This window comes from Antechinus flavipes, chromosome 2 (assembly GCF_016432865.1).
Source record: "Antechinus flavipes isolate AdamAnt ecotype Samford, QLD, Australia chromosome 2, AdamAnt_v2, whole genome shotgun sequence".
In the NCBI taxonomy this organism is placed as follows: domain Eukaryota; kingdom Metazoa; phylum Chordata; class Mammalia; order Dasyuromorphia; family Dasyuridae; genus Antechinus; species Antechinus flavipes.
In genome coordinates, this window is record NC_067399.1 from 368,500,066 (window position 1) to 368,513,859 (window position 13,794).

General features: G+C 38.1%; 1 protein-coding gene across 2 annotated transcripts in view; it reads right to left on the reverse strand.

The window, feature by feature from the left end:
- C2H14orf180 (chromosome 2 C14orf180 homolog) overlaps positions 1-13,794 on the reverse strand; it is a 44,636-nt gene that overhangs the window by 19,569 nt on the left and 11,273 nt on the right. The window contains exons 3-4 of one of the 2 annotated variants that reach the window (XM_051978273.1): positions 6,833-7,034; positions 3,585-3,707 (exon numbers count right to left, since the gene is read on the reverse strand). In XM_051978273.1, the coding sequence (XP_051834233.1) occupies positions 3,585-3,602 (18 nt within the window). In that variant the 5' untranslated portion in view covers positions 3,603-3,707; positions 6,833-7,034. The remainder of the gene's footprint in view (positions 1-3,584; positions 3,708-6,832; positions 7,035-13,794) is intronic. The other variant, XM_051978272.1, reaches the window with a different exon arrangement.

Here is a 13,794-nt window from a genome sequence, read left to right on the forward strand (position 1 = left end):
GTTTGGCATTTGAGATACAAAAATGAAAAATATTTCTTATCTTTATGGAATTTGTATTCTGCTGGGAATATATATATGTAATAAATATATATACACACACATATATATACATACACACATGTAATATGTACATATACATGTGTGCATGTGTGTGTGTATGTATGTATGTATGTATGTAAAACCTTTGAAGTTGGCCCTCTATTATATTGCCTTTGTAAAGTTATTTATTTTTGGGCATATCCCATAATTTCCTGGGGTCTCAGTTTTCTCATAATTAAAGTAGAGGTTGAAGTAATTGACCTTCAAATCCTACAATACTTGAAAATCCTTTGCTCTTCCTAAATGAAGTTCTTAAATCTCATTCCTGAATCCTCCCTATGCCTAGCCTGGCTGGCTAATATCCCCCAGGGGTCCATGAGGCAGACCAAAGTAGACTTCTATTCCTACTCCAGGATAGGTTATGATCTATCCAGGCTATAACATCAGGTAGGACTCATGTTCTCCTTTTCACCTACCCCTTTACATCCCCTTCTCATGGATCCTCAAAAAGAGAATGTACAATTAAGTGTACATACTCACAGTTCCATTTCTTCTGGGTCCATGTCAAAAACTGAACCTTCAGTGAATAGACCAAGAGAACTGTGCTCCCTGTACTTCCTCAAAGTGGGCATGGGATAGGAAATTTTCAGAGGCCAGTTTCAGTTCAAGGCAAAGAAAATCTCCTCAACAATCTATGTTGTCAAATGTGGAATGAGTGACATTAGGAGGTAGTCAGTTCTTCATCACTGGTGACCAGACTTAATGATTATTTGTAGATTTTGCAAAAGCTAATGCTATTCAAATACAATTTGGACAGTTGTAGTATCATAAGATGAGCCTTTCATTTAGTCAGAAGCCTTGAGCTCAAAGTCAGAAGAATTTGGATCAAGTCCTGGTTTCCAAAGGCCTTGGACAACATGGTGAAAGTGTCAGGACCAGAATCACAAATGCGAGGAAGGATCATTTTCACTACAGGTCATTTTCAGGTCTTTATTCAGTCACATCTGACTCTCCACAACCATTTGTATGATTTTCTTGATAAAGGTACTACAGCAGTTTGCCTTTTCCTTCTCCTGCTCATTTTACAGATGAGGAAACTGAGGCAAGCAAGATTAAGTGACTTTCCCAGGATTAATTAGTACCTGAGACTAGTCTTCCTGACTATAGGCTCCATGATCTATCTAGATTTATGCATTTTGAATGATTTACACCCTACCTAGCTGCCCATTCACTAGTTACTTACTAGCCATTTGACCACAGATCAGTTACTTAACTTTTCTAAGACTTCAATAATATCTCCTCCAAGCTGTGCAATCCTATAAGTCTCTTTGAAAGTCTCAATTTTCTCATGTTTAAAGTGGGGATAAGAATATCCATACTACCTCATGGGACTGTAAAATGTTATAAAATATGAGAGATTATTATATTAATGAGTTCTGGGGTCCCTTCCCTTCTAGGGTTGAGAGTCCAGAGATTTGCCCCTCTTTCCTATGAGAGCAAATGAAAAAAAAGAAAATCTTTCCCCAATTCTCATGCATAAATGAGAGAACTGCTTAGGTATGGCAAGCTGGGAAAAGAATTGGTTCTTGATGCTACATACAATGACAGGCGTTAGAAATTGAAAGGGTGTGTGCATTTTCACCCTTATTTTAAAAGTGAGAAAACTGAGGGAAGTTAGAGAAGAAAGAACTTGCTCCAGATCCAATGAGCTTTGGGACCATAGCTGCTGCTTTGTGGTAGTGAAGTTGACAAAGAGTTGTTTATAAAGTAAGAAACTATGGTCCAGATTGAGGAAAGGACTTATGTAAGGTCACACAAAGGGCTGAAATAAGCCTGGCACTAAAACCCAAGTCTTCTGATTCATAAATCATAACTTTTTCCAACTATACTCCCTTTTTCCCGAATGATTAACATAGACTCTCTCCAACTCAATGGAACATGGACCATTAGAGCTGAAAGGAAGCATAGAGGTCAATCAGTCAGTCAATCAACAAATGTTTACCAGGCACTTATTATGTGCCAAGCATTATAGGAAGTGTTGAGGGTAAAGAAAAGCAAAAATAATTTCAAATATCTAATGGGGGAGGCAGTGTGCAAATAACTAAATATAAACAAGATACAGACAAAATATTTTTATTTTAGATCTCGTCCAATTCCTTCATTTTTTCGGAAGGAGAATTGGAAGGCTATAGAGGGGAAGGAAACTGACTGAGATGATACAGATATTTAATAGTAGAGCTGAGAAAGGAGGTGTCTGTGGCTCCTATTCTATGGCTCTTCTCCATTCTCCCTGCTGCCTACCCACTCTGACAATTCTGCTCAAATTCTGCTCTACCCTATTGCCTGGGTTGTAATAGGCTGGAGGTGTCCTTCTTGCCCCTGTAATTCAAACATAAATCACATACCTCTGAAATCAGGATACCATGGTATTCACCTCTGTTCCATCTCCTTCCCCTACCTTTCCATCCCATTTCCAACATCACTGATCTTAAATGTCAGAATAACTGAATATATGGAGCTCATAGAAGGATGACAGATCTCTCTGCCAGAGCTTGTATTTCACCTCTTCTTCCTCCCCTTCCCCCGCCCTTCTCTACCCCTTGTTCTCAGCAGTCCCTGACACGGGGTCCATTATTTTAGCAATTAAGGGAAGGTTTGGTTTAACCCTCTGCAGAGGTGTCACCCTTAGTGCTGGGAGTGAAGCTCTTGTCTGATTTACAGTACCAGAGTTTAAAAGCTCCCACACTGTTACTTCAGCCCAATTCTCTTTGTGCACATTAAAGCTAACTGCCCTGCCCCAAGGCAGGACCGAGCTGTCAGAGGTGATTCAGAGAATTATAAAATCATGGAATCCCAGAGCTCAAAGGGACTTCATTGGGCACCTAGTCCAAACCCCCTTCAAGGGCAGAAGTCCCCTTGACAACATTCTGACAAGATGTCAGCCAATCTTTGTCTAAACACTTCTGGTGACATAGAACTCGTGACCTTCAGAAGCCACCAGCTCCATTAGTGGACAATACTGAAAGGAAGTTCATGGGACTAAAATCTTCAATTTTAATACCTTGAGTGATGCAGAGCCCCCTTTTCCATTTTTTGAAAGCCCTTATGATAAAGAAATAACATCTATTCCCATAATTCTTTAAGGAACAAAGAATTTTACAGATTAGAAGCTCAAGTACCACCAAGCTATGTGACTTGCTCCAGTTCACATAAGTTAATAAACAGCCTAGTTTATTTGTTTCTACCACCACTCTCTCTATTAATTTTATACTGACTTTTCCCCTATTATTCTTCTAAGAGAGACTAAAAAAATGTTAAAATATTTTTCATATTTAGATACTTGAAGACTGCGAGGGAATCCTTGGACCCTTCTCAATCTTAGCTGTTTTTTTTAGGGGCTTGTTTTTGTTGTTTGTATTTTGCTGACACTACAGGGAGAATGTCTGCTCAGGTACAGGTTGAACTTGCTACCTTGTGACCTTGTGAGGTCCCTTTCAGTCTGGAAATTCGTTGTCTCTTTGCATAACACTGGTTGGACTCCTTACCTGGTCTTTTTCATGCATTGGTGTAACTGAGTCTTCTGTGTTCTCATGCTGTTCCAAGCTGATGCTGTGCCTTGGGCCTGGATCTTTGCCAGACCTGTTCCTGAAAGTTCCAGGTTGTGAGTCCTCACCATGTGGAAAAAGAGAAAAGAAGATAGATGTATTTTTAATTCCCTGCCATATTAATGTTTCTTAACTTCCCCTCCATTCCATTGTTCAACTGCTTTGATCATTAGAAATAATAAGAATCTATCATGTTTGTGAAGGCAGGCTGTACAAATATCAGGTGAGGAAACTGAAGCCACGTATGGTTAAGGGATTAATTCTAGTTTTTGTTGTTCTGTTCTTTAGTTGCATCCAAATCTTGATGATGCATTTGAATTTTTTATTTGGGCAAAGAAACTGGAGTGGTCTGCGATTTCCTTTTCTAGCTCATTTAGAGATGAGGAAACTGAGGCAAATAGGATGAAGTGACTTATCTAGGATCAGATAGCTACTAAGTGCCTGAAAGTAGATTTAAACTCGGATCTTCCTGATTCTGAGCCCAGCTTGCTATCCATGACTCACCGAGCTGCTCTCTAACCACACCTCATCTAGCTGCTTTCTTAATTTCCTTAGTAAATGTTTGTTGATCAATTGACTGATTGAGGAGGTTGTTTATCAAAGTGATATATATATATATATGTAGTATGACAGGTCAGAATTTTGCCTCAATCCCAAGAGGTTGGATGGAATCAATGAGAAAAACTGAGATGAGAGACTGGAAACAGTTTTTCACAGGGCTCTCTTGATGTGGTCTTCATTATCTTCCTTCTGCCTAGAGGAGTAATCTCTCACAAATTGGCTACAGGCCTGGCTATTAAATGCCTTGGATATCATCTAATTTAAAACTGGATGAATAGGGGATTCTAAAACTTTGGTCAGGATGAAAGACCCGAAGAATATAAGTTTAGGATGTCTAAGAAAGATCAGGAAGTAATCCTCAGATCTACACCTGGAGAGTTAGAATCAACATATCCACTTCCCTTCTATAGGGTTCTGGTATAGTTTCCTTGTCAGAGGTCCTTTATCTGTCTAGAACATAAGTTCTTTGAGGGCAGACACTGTTTTATTTTTGGTTTTGTATCTCTAGGGCCTGGTACATAGCAGAAGCTTAATAAATGCTTGTTTATTGGCTGATTTATCTGTCCGAGGGGCAACTAGGTGATACATGAATAGAATGCTAGGGCTGGAGTCAGAAAGATTCAGCTTTCTAAATTCAAGTTCCGCCTTAGATACTTATTAGCTGTGTGATGCTGGGCAAATCATTAACTCTGTTTGCCTCAATTTCCTCAATTGAAAAATGAATTGGAAAAAGAAAAGGCAAACCATTTTAGTTTTTCTGCCAAGAAAATCCCAAATGGGGTCATGAGGAATTGGATAGGATTGAAAAATAACAACAATTGTCTGTCAAATAGGTAGGACCTGTATTATTTCACAAAATTTGTAAGGCCAAATTAAATAATGAGGACATATCAAGTGAGTCTCTCAAGGATCATCTCTTGCCCTTATACTGTTCAAGATTTCTATTAATTACTCAGAGAGATAATAGCTATCATAATAACAATAGTAATAGTTAACATTCATACATTGCAAGACAATTTATAATTTTTATCTCATTTGCTTCTCACAAACAACCCTGGGAGGTAGGCAATGTTATTATCCTGATTTTACAAATAAGGAAACTGAAGAAAACAGAGGTAAAGTGAATTGTCCAAGGTCCCACAACTAGTAAATATGTGAGGCTGCATTTAAACTCAACCCTTCTTGACTTCAGGCCCACTGTGCCACCTAGGTGATCTTAATTATAAAATTTTCACATGGAACAAAACTGGAAGGCATAGCTAATATACTGACTTACAGAGTTGGGATTCATCTAAACTTTGATAGGCTAGGATATAGGACCAAATGGAATTTAATAGGCATGTGTTTAATTTTGGGCTAAAAAAATCATCTTCACAAGTATAAGATGGAGGAAGCCCAGTTAGACACCAGTTAATCTGAAAATGATCTTGTGGAATGCAAAATAGTTTAAGTCAACTATTTTAAACAAAAAAATCTACTATGATTTATGGTCTGGGACATGGTATATAGAATAAGAGAAGTGATGCCATTTTCCACCTCCCCCTTACTTGGCTCTAGTTGGATCTCCATCTGGAGTATTGTGTTCAGTTAAGGGAGCCTTATTTTGAGACAATAAAGGTAAAACAGAGAACATTATGAGGAAGGCAATCAAGATGATAATGGATCATGACATATGCAGATTGGTCGAGGGTAGAATTACTGTTTAGCTTTAGCACAGAGAAGACTTAAATGAGTAAATTTAAACTTTAGGCAAGAAACGACTTCTTGCCAATTGCTATAGTCCAAAAATAGTCCAAGATGCTTTGGAAGTTGTTTTTGTCACACCAAAAATTCCCACCCCAATCCTAAGGTCTCTTCTCTCAGTCATCAAGTCTCTGTTTATCTGTGAAATGGGGCTAATAATCCTAATATGTGGAGAAGTATACTTTTTACAAGTACACCTTAAATCTTAGGTAATCCTCCTTTGTAGGAGGTCTTCAAATGTTAACTATTATTATTGTTATTATGATAGCTCTTATCTCTCTGAGTTATTAATTCAAATTCATGGTCAAGTGCAGGCTTGTTCAGATCTGCCTTGGACCAGAGGGCCTCTGGGTCCCTCTGAACTCTGAGAATCTGACTTGTTCTAGGCTACTAGACTACTCCAAGAAAAACAAGAGCTGAAAAAAAAAATCAAGAGCTCTCCACTACTTCTTAGATTTGACCGTGTCCATCCAAAATGTTTGGGGGCTAGAGGAAATAGAAAACCCAAGGGAATTAGCCCCAGACCTATCTGTATTCTCCCATTTACTGATGATCTTTTACTGGAGAGAAAAAGGCAGCCTGTTTAATAATCTTATATATATTTCCAACCTGTGGCAGAACATTCTGAGTGTGTATTGTTCTGATCAGCCACAGTCAGACACATTGCATCTCAACTCTAACATAGGATCATTTTGATCCTCTTCAAGAATGAAGGACAACAACCAAATATGTATATACACACACATATATATTATTATAGCTACATATATACTTATGTATGTATATTATATATTCCCCCATTACATATTAAAACAATTTAAAACATTTTTAATCTTAAAATTGTACTTTTACTAAGATTTGAGGCTTATTTATAAAGAATTTACCTTCTCACCATTAGGATTCTTAGTCCCATTTTACAGATGAAGAAATGGAGTCTTAATGACTGAGAGAAAGAGCCTTAAGATTGGGGTGGGAGTTTCTGAGGGGATTAAAAACCCCCAGAAATTCAGTGGCTTCTCCAAGGTCACCAGGTAGGAAGCACCATAGTTGAGAATGAATTCTAAATCCAGCATTATATCATTCTGCCTAAGAGAGGAGGTAAAGAAAAGAGGTGAATAATGTACCAGGGGAGGCTAGATAGTGAGTGGTACAGGAGTCACTAAAAGTAATAGTAGTGGGGGAGGGGTGGGGGGGTGAGGAAAGGGAATAAACATTTTTATAGCACTTACTATGTGCCAGGCACTGAGCATATTATCTCTTTTGTATCTTCACAGCAACCCTGAGAAGTAGCCCCTATTTAACATTTGAGGAAACTGAGGCAGGATGAGGTAGAATGACTTGCTCAAGATCACACAGGAATATAGGAGAGATACAAGGGTAAATATATCTTGATTTTTACTATTTTTGGTGCTTACTCTGTACTAGTTTACAAATCTACAAATTCCTTTCAGTCATGCTAGGGATGATTATCTTTCTTTAATAACAGAAAATAGATGAATTTGATGACCCTCCTTTGGGGAATGGCTGAGTAAGTTATGGTATATGAATATAATGGAATATTATTGTTCTATAAGAAATGATGAGCAGGCTGACTTCAGAAAAGCCGGAGAGACTTATATGAATTGATGCTGCATGAAGTGAGCAGAACCAAGGAACACTTTACACAGAAACAAGATAATGTGATGATCAACTGTAATGGATTTGGCTCTTCTCAACATTGTGGTGATTCAAGGCAATTCCAACAGACTTGTCAGAGAGAGAGCCATCTGCATCCAAAGAGAAAACTATGAAGACTGAATGTGGATCAAAGAACAGTATTTTCACTTTTTATTGTTGTTATTTGTTCCTTGTTTTTTTTCTAGTATCTTTTTCCTTTTTTTAATCTCTTTTTTCTTGCACAGCATGGTGAATATGGAAATGTTTAGAATAATTGCACGTTTAATCTATATTGTTTGCTGTCTTGGGGTGGGGAGAGAAGGAGAAAAAACTGAAACACAAGATTTTGAAAAGGTGAATGTTGAAAACTGTCTTTGCATACATTTGGAAAAATAGAATATTATTAAAAAATAGAGAGAAAATTGAGACATTGGGAGGGAAACACTCAGCCAGTGTCACATTGCTAATAAATGACATGAAAGTAGGATTCAAAACCAGATCTCAACTTCAATTCCTATGTGTTTCCTGGTACAGCAGAAAGAGCCCAGGCTCTTGTGCTAAGAACCTGCGTTTGAATCCTACTCTCTGTGGGATTTCAGGCAATTCATTTAAACTTACTGGGTTTCAGTTCTCAATTTAAAAGGAAGGGGGTGAAATCGATGCTTTTAATCTTCCTTCATGCTCTAGCTTTATGATCTTAGGAAATGTGAGTTGCTGGAAGCTTTGTGCAGCAATATGGTACTGCTCTTTGATAAGAGCACTGTCTGTGGAGCAGGAAGTCCAAGGTTTGATATAGGCTCTGTTACCAACTGTGGGACCTCTAAGCAAATCATAGTCCCTCTGAGCCTCAGTTTTCTCATCTGTAAAATGAGGTAGTTAAACTAGATTGTCCCTTCCAGCTCTAAGTCCCATGAATTCTATTATTATCTTCACCCTTGGCCTGCTCTAGAAGGGAACAGATGATTCTGAGAAGAGGTGGAAGATGGGGACAGGTTGCTCCCCAGTGAGGACAGCTAGAGAGAGAATGGTGTGCGGGGCCATAAAACAATTTTACGCCTGGGAGATAAAAGGGTGGGTGACTGTTCACGTTGCCGTAGGAATAAATATTGCAGATGAGCAAAGTATTCGGTTAATGATGCCTCTGTGCAGATCTGTCCTGGCTGGGTTCAATTATCCCGAAACCAAGCAATTTTCTCATATCACTGAATCTGGTTTTATTGCAAATAGGGTTATAGCTGGAGCCAGCCATCAGGACTGATGGGGAATGTGGTTTATCTCAGCTCTCCATACTTCACAAGGGCTTGCCTAACACGTGTGTCTGAGCTCCCCCTCCCAAGCTTCCCCTCCTGCAGGTGGATTAATAACAAGAGATCTGGGTCTTTCTTGGACCATCCAAATCAAGCTGGGGGCCCCTGTGTAACTGGAGGTGGCAGTGGCGAACCTGAGAACAGCAGGTGGCTGATGCATAAGTGATGAAGAAGCCACCACTTCATAGCCCTGACAGTGAAAAAACAAGACTCCAAAGTCTTTTTTCCCTTTAAGTTTTGCCTGAGGTTGCCACTCACAGTGACAGGGAGACAGTTAAGCATGGGTATACAAACTTATATAGCTGCACAGACACAATCTAATAGCCATGAGCCTCTTAGTGCTGTCTCATGGAGACACACATATTCATATATACTCTCACAATCACACAAATGTTCATACTTGCAGAGAGATATAATCATATACACTCACACTTTATAAGTTTTAAGGTTTTATAGACCTGTGAGTTCATAGGATGTTTTGTTTAATGTGCTAATTTTATAGAAGTGTGTATTCAATGGTCAAATAGAAAAAATGTAAGCTCCTCAGGGGCAGAGGAGGTTTTATTTTTGTCTCTGTATGCCCATGACTTAGCACAATGTCAGGTACAGGATAGACATTTTTAGTAAATTCTTCTTCAATTAAATTTAGAGCTGGGAGGAAGAAGGAAGTGACAATCCACTTCAGTATCTCTAGCCTGAAAACCCCAAATGGGGTCACAGCAACTTGACTGAACTGACTGAAAAAAAGAGACCCTAAAGATCTAGTCCAACCTTTTATTTTTCAAATGAGCAAACTGAAACTCTGATTGGTGAAATGACTTAACTTTGTCACAAAACCAATAAGTGACAGATCTGAATTTTGAACCCAGGCCCTTTCACTCCAAATTCAGAGCTCTTGCTACTCCATCATTCTGTTTTCTAGGCTTATAAAAGTACATTGATCACAACATTCCCATTAAGCAGAAATGGGCAAGAATAATCATCCTTGTTTTTCCATACAAGAAAACTCTTATTCAAGATCAAACCAGATAGTAAGAATCAGGGTCAGAATTTGAATGTAGGCTCCTGAGTCTAGACAAAAGGCTCTTTCCATGATATACCACTGGAGTGATGGAAAGTTTCCTTTAAATTTCTTTTTAAAAATCTTAAACCACAGTCTATCTTCCTAGAATTTAGAATTATAGTTTTAGATCCAGAAGAGTCCAAAGAGATTATCTAGTCCAAAGGCCTTCATTTGATTGATGATGAATTGAGGTCTGATGAGCTTGTGTTGTTAGTTAAGGATTAAGCCAATGCTCCGGGGTTTGTAAGGAGGAAGGTAGAATTGGAACTCAGGTCCTGACTCCATTCTGTATTCTCTTTCATTTAATGAAAAAACTGATGGACTGTTTGACTCTTCAGGATATCATGTTACCCTCTTCCCATTGTTCTCTGCCCCATGCAGACAAAGAGAACAAGTCCATTCTGTCATCCATGTAACAATCCTTCAAATACCTGAAGTGAGCTCTTATAGAGACCTTTGAGGAGTAGTGCCAAACTCATAAAAAGTCTCTAATTTGTACATAAGCATTCTTAAGGATTACAATTTGAATTTTTTCAAATGTAATGATATTTATGTTTTATTATATTTTTATTTATCTGGTTAAATATTTTTCAATTACATTTTATTCCATTTCAGGCTATATTTGGGAGTGCTGTAAGTTCCATGTAGGCATGTTTGACACCTCTGGTAAGTCATCTTGTTTAAGTTCTTTATGTGACAGAAGAGAAAACTAGGGCTCAGAAAGCTTAAATGGCTTGTCCACAAGCACATTCAGAGATTATAAAATGGTATAGGTGGGAGTCAAACTTAGATCTCTTAACTTCAAGTTTAGCACTCTTTCTATTGAACCACTGAGGCAACTAGGTGGTACAGTAAATAAAGCAAAAAACTTGAAGTCACGAAGACCAGAATTCAAATCCAGTCTTAGACACTTACTAGGTAAGTCATTTAACCTCTGTCTACTTCAGTTTTGTTATCTGTAAAATGGGAATAGTGTTTGCATTTAAATGTTAAGAAAAATAAACAAAACATGGTCATAAATCCCAGGTGATGAAGCCTTGAATTGGAACGCCTTGAGCAGGGGAGTGATGGAGTGATGTAGTCAAATCTACACTGCTTTATTAATATTAAATTGGCAGCTATATATAACATAGCAAAGAGGACTAAAAAAGACCAGTCAAACCTTAAAAGAACTAGGAAAGTACAGGAGGGAATGTCTGGAAGGATAGTATGGCCATTAATGTCAAAAGCTGTAGAAAGGGAAAGAAGGATGACTAAAAAGTGGCCTTCAGATTTGTCAATTAAGAATAAACTTAGAGAGAGCAGGATCAGTTAAGTGAGGAGATAGGATAGACTATAAGGGATTAAAAAGTGAGAGGAGAGGAAGCGAAGGCCACTAGTATAGATTTTATTTTCTTTTAGAGTTAATTTGTGAGAAGGATCCTTGAATCAGGACTTTGTGCTGAAATCTTGTGCAAGGAACAACCAGCAAGCCAATAAAAATGAGTTTGGGGGATTCCAGCTGTGCTTTAAACATGGGTAGGATGGAGTTACGTCTTTCATAGAATCCCAGAGCAGGAAGCTCTCCTAATAGACCTGTAACATGTTGTCATGTTTCTTTACTTAAAAACTTCCAGCGATAGGGATCTTTTTCTTCTTCATTTATTTTTCAGTTACGTCTCTATTATTATTATTTTTTTTTGGCAGAGGTACTAGAGTGGTTAACCAGTTCCTTCTTTGGCTCATTTTATAGATGAGAAACTGAGGCAAATAGATTTAAGTAGCTTGTCCAGGATCATACAGTAAGTGTGATTTGAACTCAAGAAGACATCTTCCAGACTCAGTTATCTATCTGCTGTAGTGCCACCTACTTGCTTCCAATAAATAGGAAGCTAACTATTTCCCTAGGAAGCTTATTTCACCCTGGACAGCTCTCAATTGTTAATACCTTTCTCTAGATTCTATATATTTCTGTAGTTCATTCAATTCTCACTTGATCTGATGCTTCCTGCTCTCAATCCCATTCTCAGAATACCCTTTTATTTCCAGTAATAGAAATCCTTTCCTTTATATAAGTTCCAGCTTAGGAGTTATGTCCTCATGAAACCTTCCTTGTGCCTCCCACCTAAAAAAGGAATTATTCTTCCTGAAAATTCCCTGTGTTGGTCTGGCCAGATCCCTTCTGAATCTCATCACAACCTGTCTTATATCATGTTTATTTGTATATATGTTATATTTATCCTAGAATATTGTAAACTCCTCGTAGGCAAGATTGCATCATGTTCTACTTTTGTCAGTCTGTGCTTTGGGGGATCCACAGACTTTCTTCTGTCTAAGTAGTCCTTCCACTAGGACTCTCTATGTATTTCTATGTATTTCTTGCCCCTATTCTTCAATAAAATCTTTTATAGGGTACTTACCCAATGTACTGTAGGCCTTTTTCTGAAACCTAAATAATGACTTGGATAATAACACAATCCTCAGGCTATTCATCTGTCCCTATTTCCCTAGGTGACCACTACCTCTTCTAGTTATATGTCATGTCTGACATAATGTAGGTATTTATTATTTATCAAATGGAAGTTTTTCTTTAGAAAAAAATCTTGGACTTGAAATCAGGAGAATTGTATTTAAATCCAGGCTCTGTCGATTATTGTATGATCTTAAGTAAATACTTTCTCTGTTATAGAGTTTCCCCATCTGCAAAAATGGTGAATTAATAATCTCTAATCCCTGCTAATTATAATACTATGGGATGTATGATCATAAATGTCCCAGTGTGGATTCAATTCTGTATTATTCCTAAGAGATTGAATTCTAGAAGGGTAGAGGCTATGGCAAATGTACTTAAGGAATGGAACTGGCTGAATCCCTCAAGTAAAGAAAACTTTAGAGGTCATCTGGCTTAACCATCCTCCTAATGCTTGTATTCCTTTTTAGTAAGGATTCCCAGGCATGAGGGCCATGAATTTGGATGGGAAAATTACATTTTAATTTTCATTGACCTCTAACTGAAATTTGGCATTTTCTTCAATTATTTCATGGTTTGGGGCTCCATAGGTTTCACTATAAATCCTAAGGGATTCATAAATAAAAAAGGTGAAAAACTTCTGTTCTGTAGTTTCTCCTGGAAAGGGCTGGTCTAGTTTGGATACCTTCTTTGGAGTTCACTACATCTCAAGACATTCCAAGTTCTTTGGAATTCGTCATTCTTATTTCTCTTGGTCATAATTCTGTCTTCTAAGTACACAATGAACAAATCTCGTCTGTTAGGGTTGAGAACCTGGGAAAACCAATTCAGAGGCAGAGTAGGAGGCTAACTAAAATAGTGCAATATAAGTGAAGTTAGTAGGACCTTCACCCTAGCATGGAGCCCTTTATAAAATAGGCACTCAATATGTGAAGGGGAGGACTAGCACATCTGGGGTAAGAAGTCCCTTTTTCAGGGCTGCTCATGCACTTTTGGTATCCACTTTCATCCAACTCTCACTGGGGGCTCTAAGAAGCTGAAGGGGATCCAATAGCCACACCTGGAATAAACTTTCTTGGCACATGGACTACATTAGATTGAGGATAAACAACAGATCTTAAACCATTCAGTAAGTCAGGGGAATGCTTATTGCATGTGAAGACTTCCCTCAGGGAAATAGGTATATGAAAATAATTTGTTCCAATGGTCACAAATGTGGCTAAAGCAGATACTATGGCATGCTTAAAATTTGGTCAGACATCAAAGCTCCCAAGATCATCTATTGCATCCTGGGTCATTTCCAGTTGTCTTTACTTTTGTCCTACCTACCAACTCATAAAGGGAAAGTGAAACTGATGACTTTATACAATT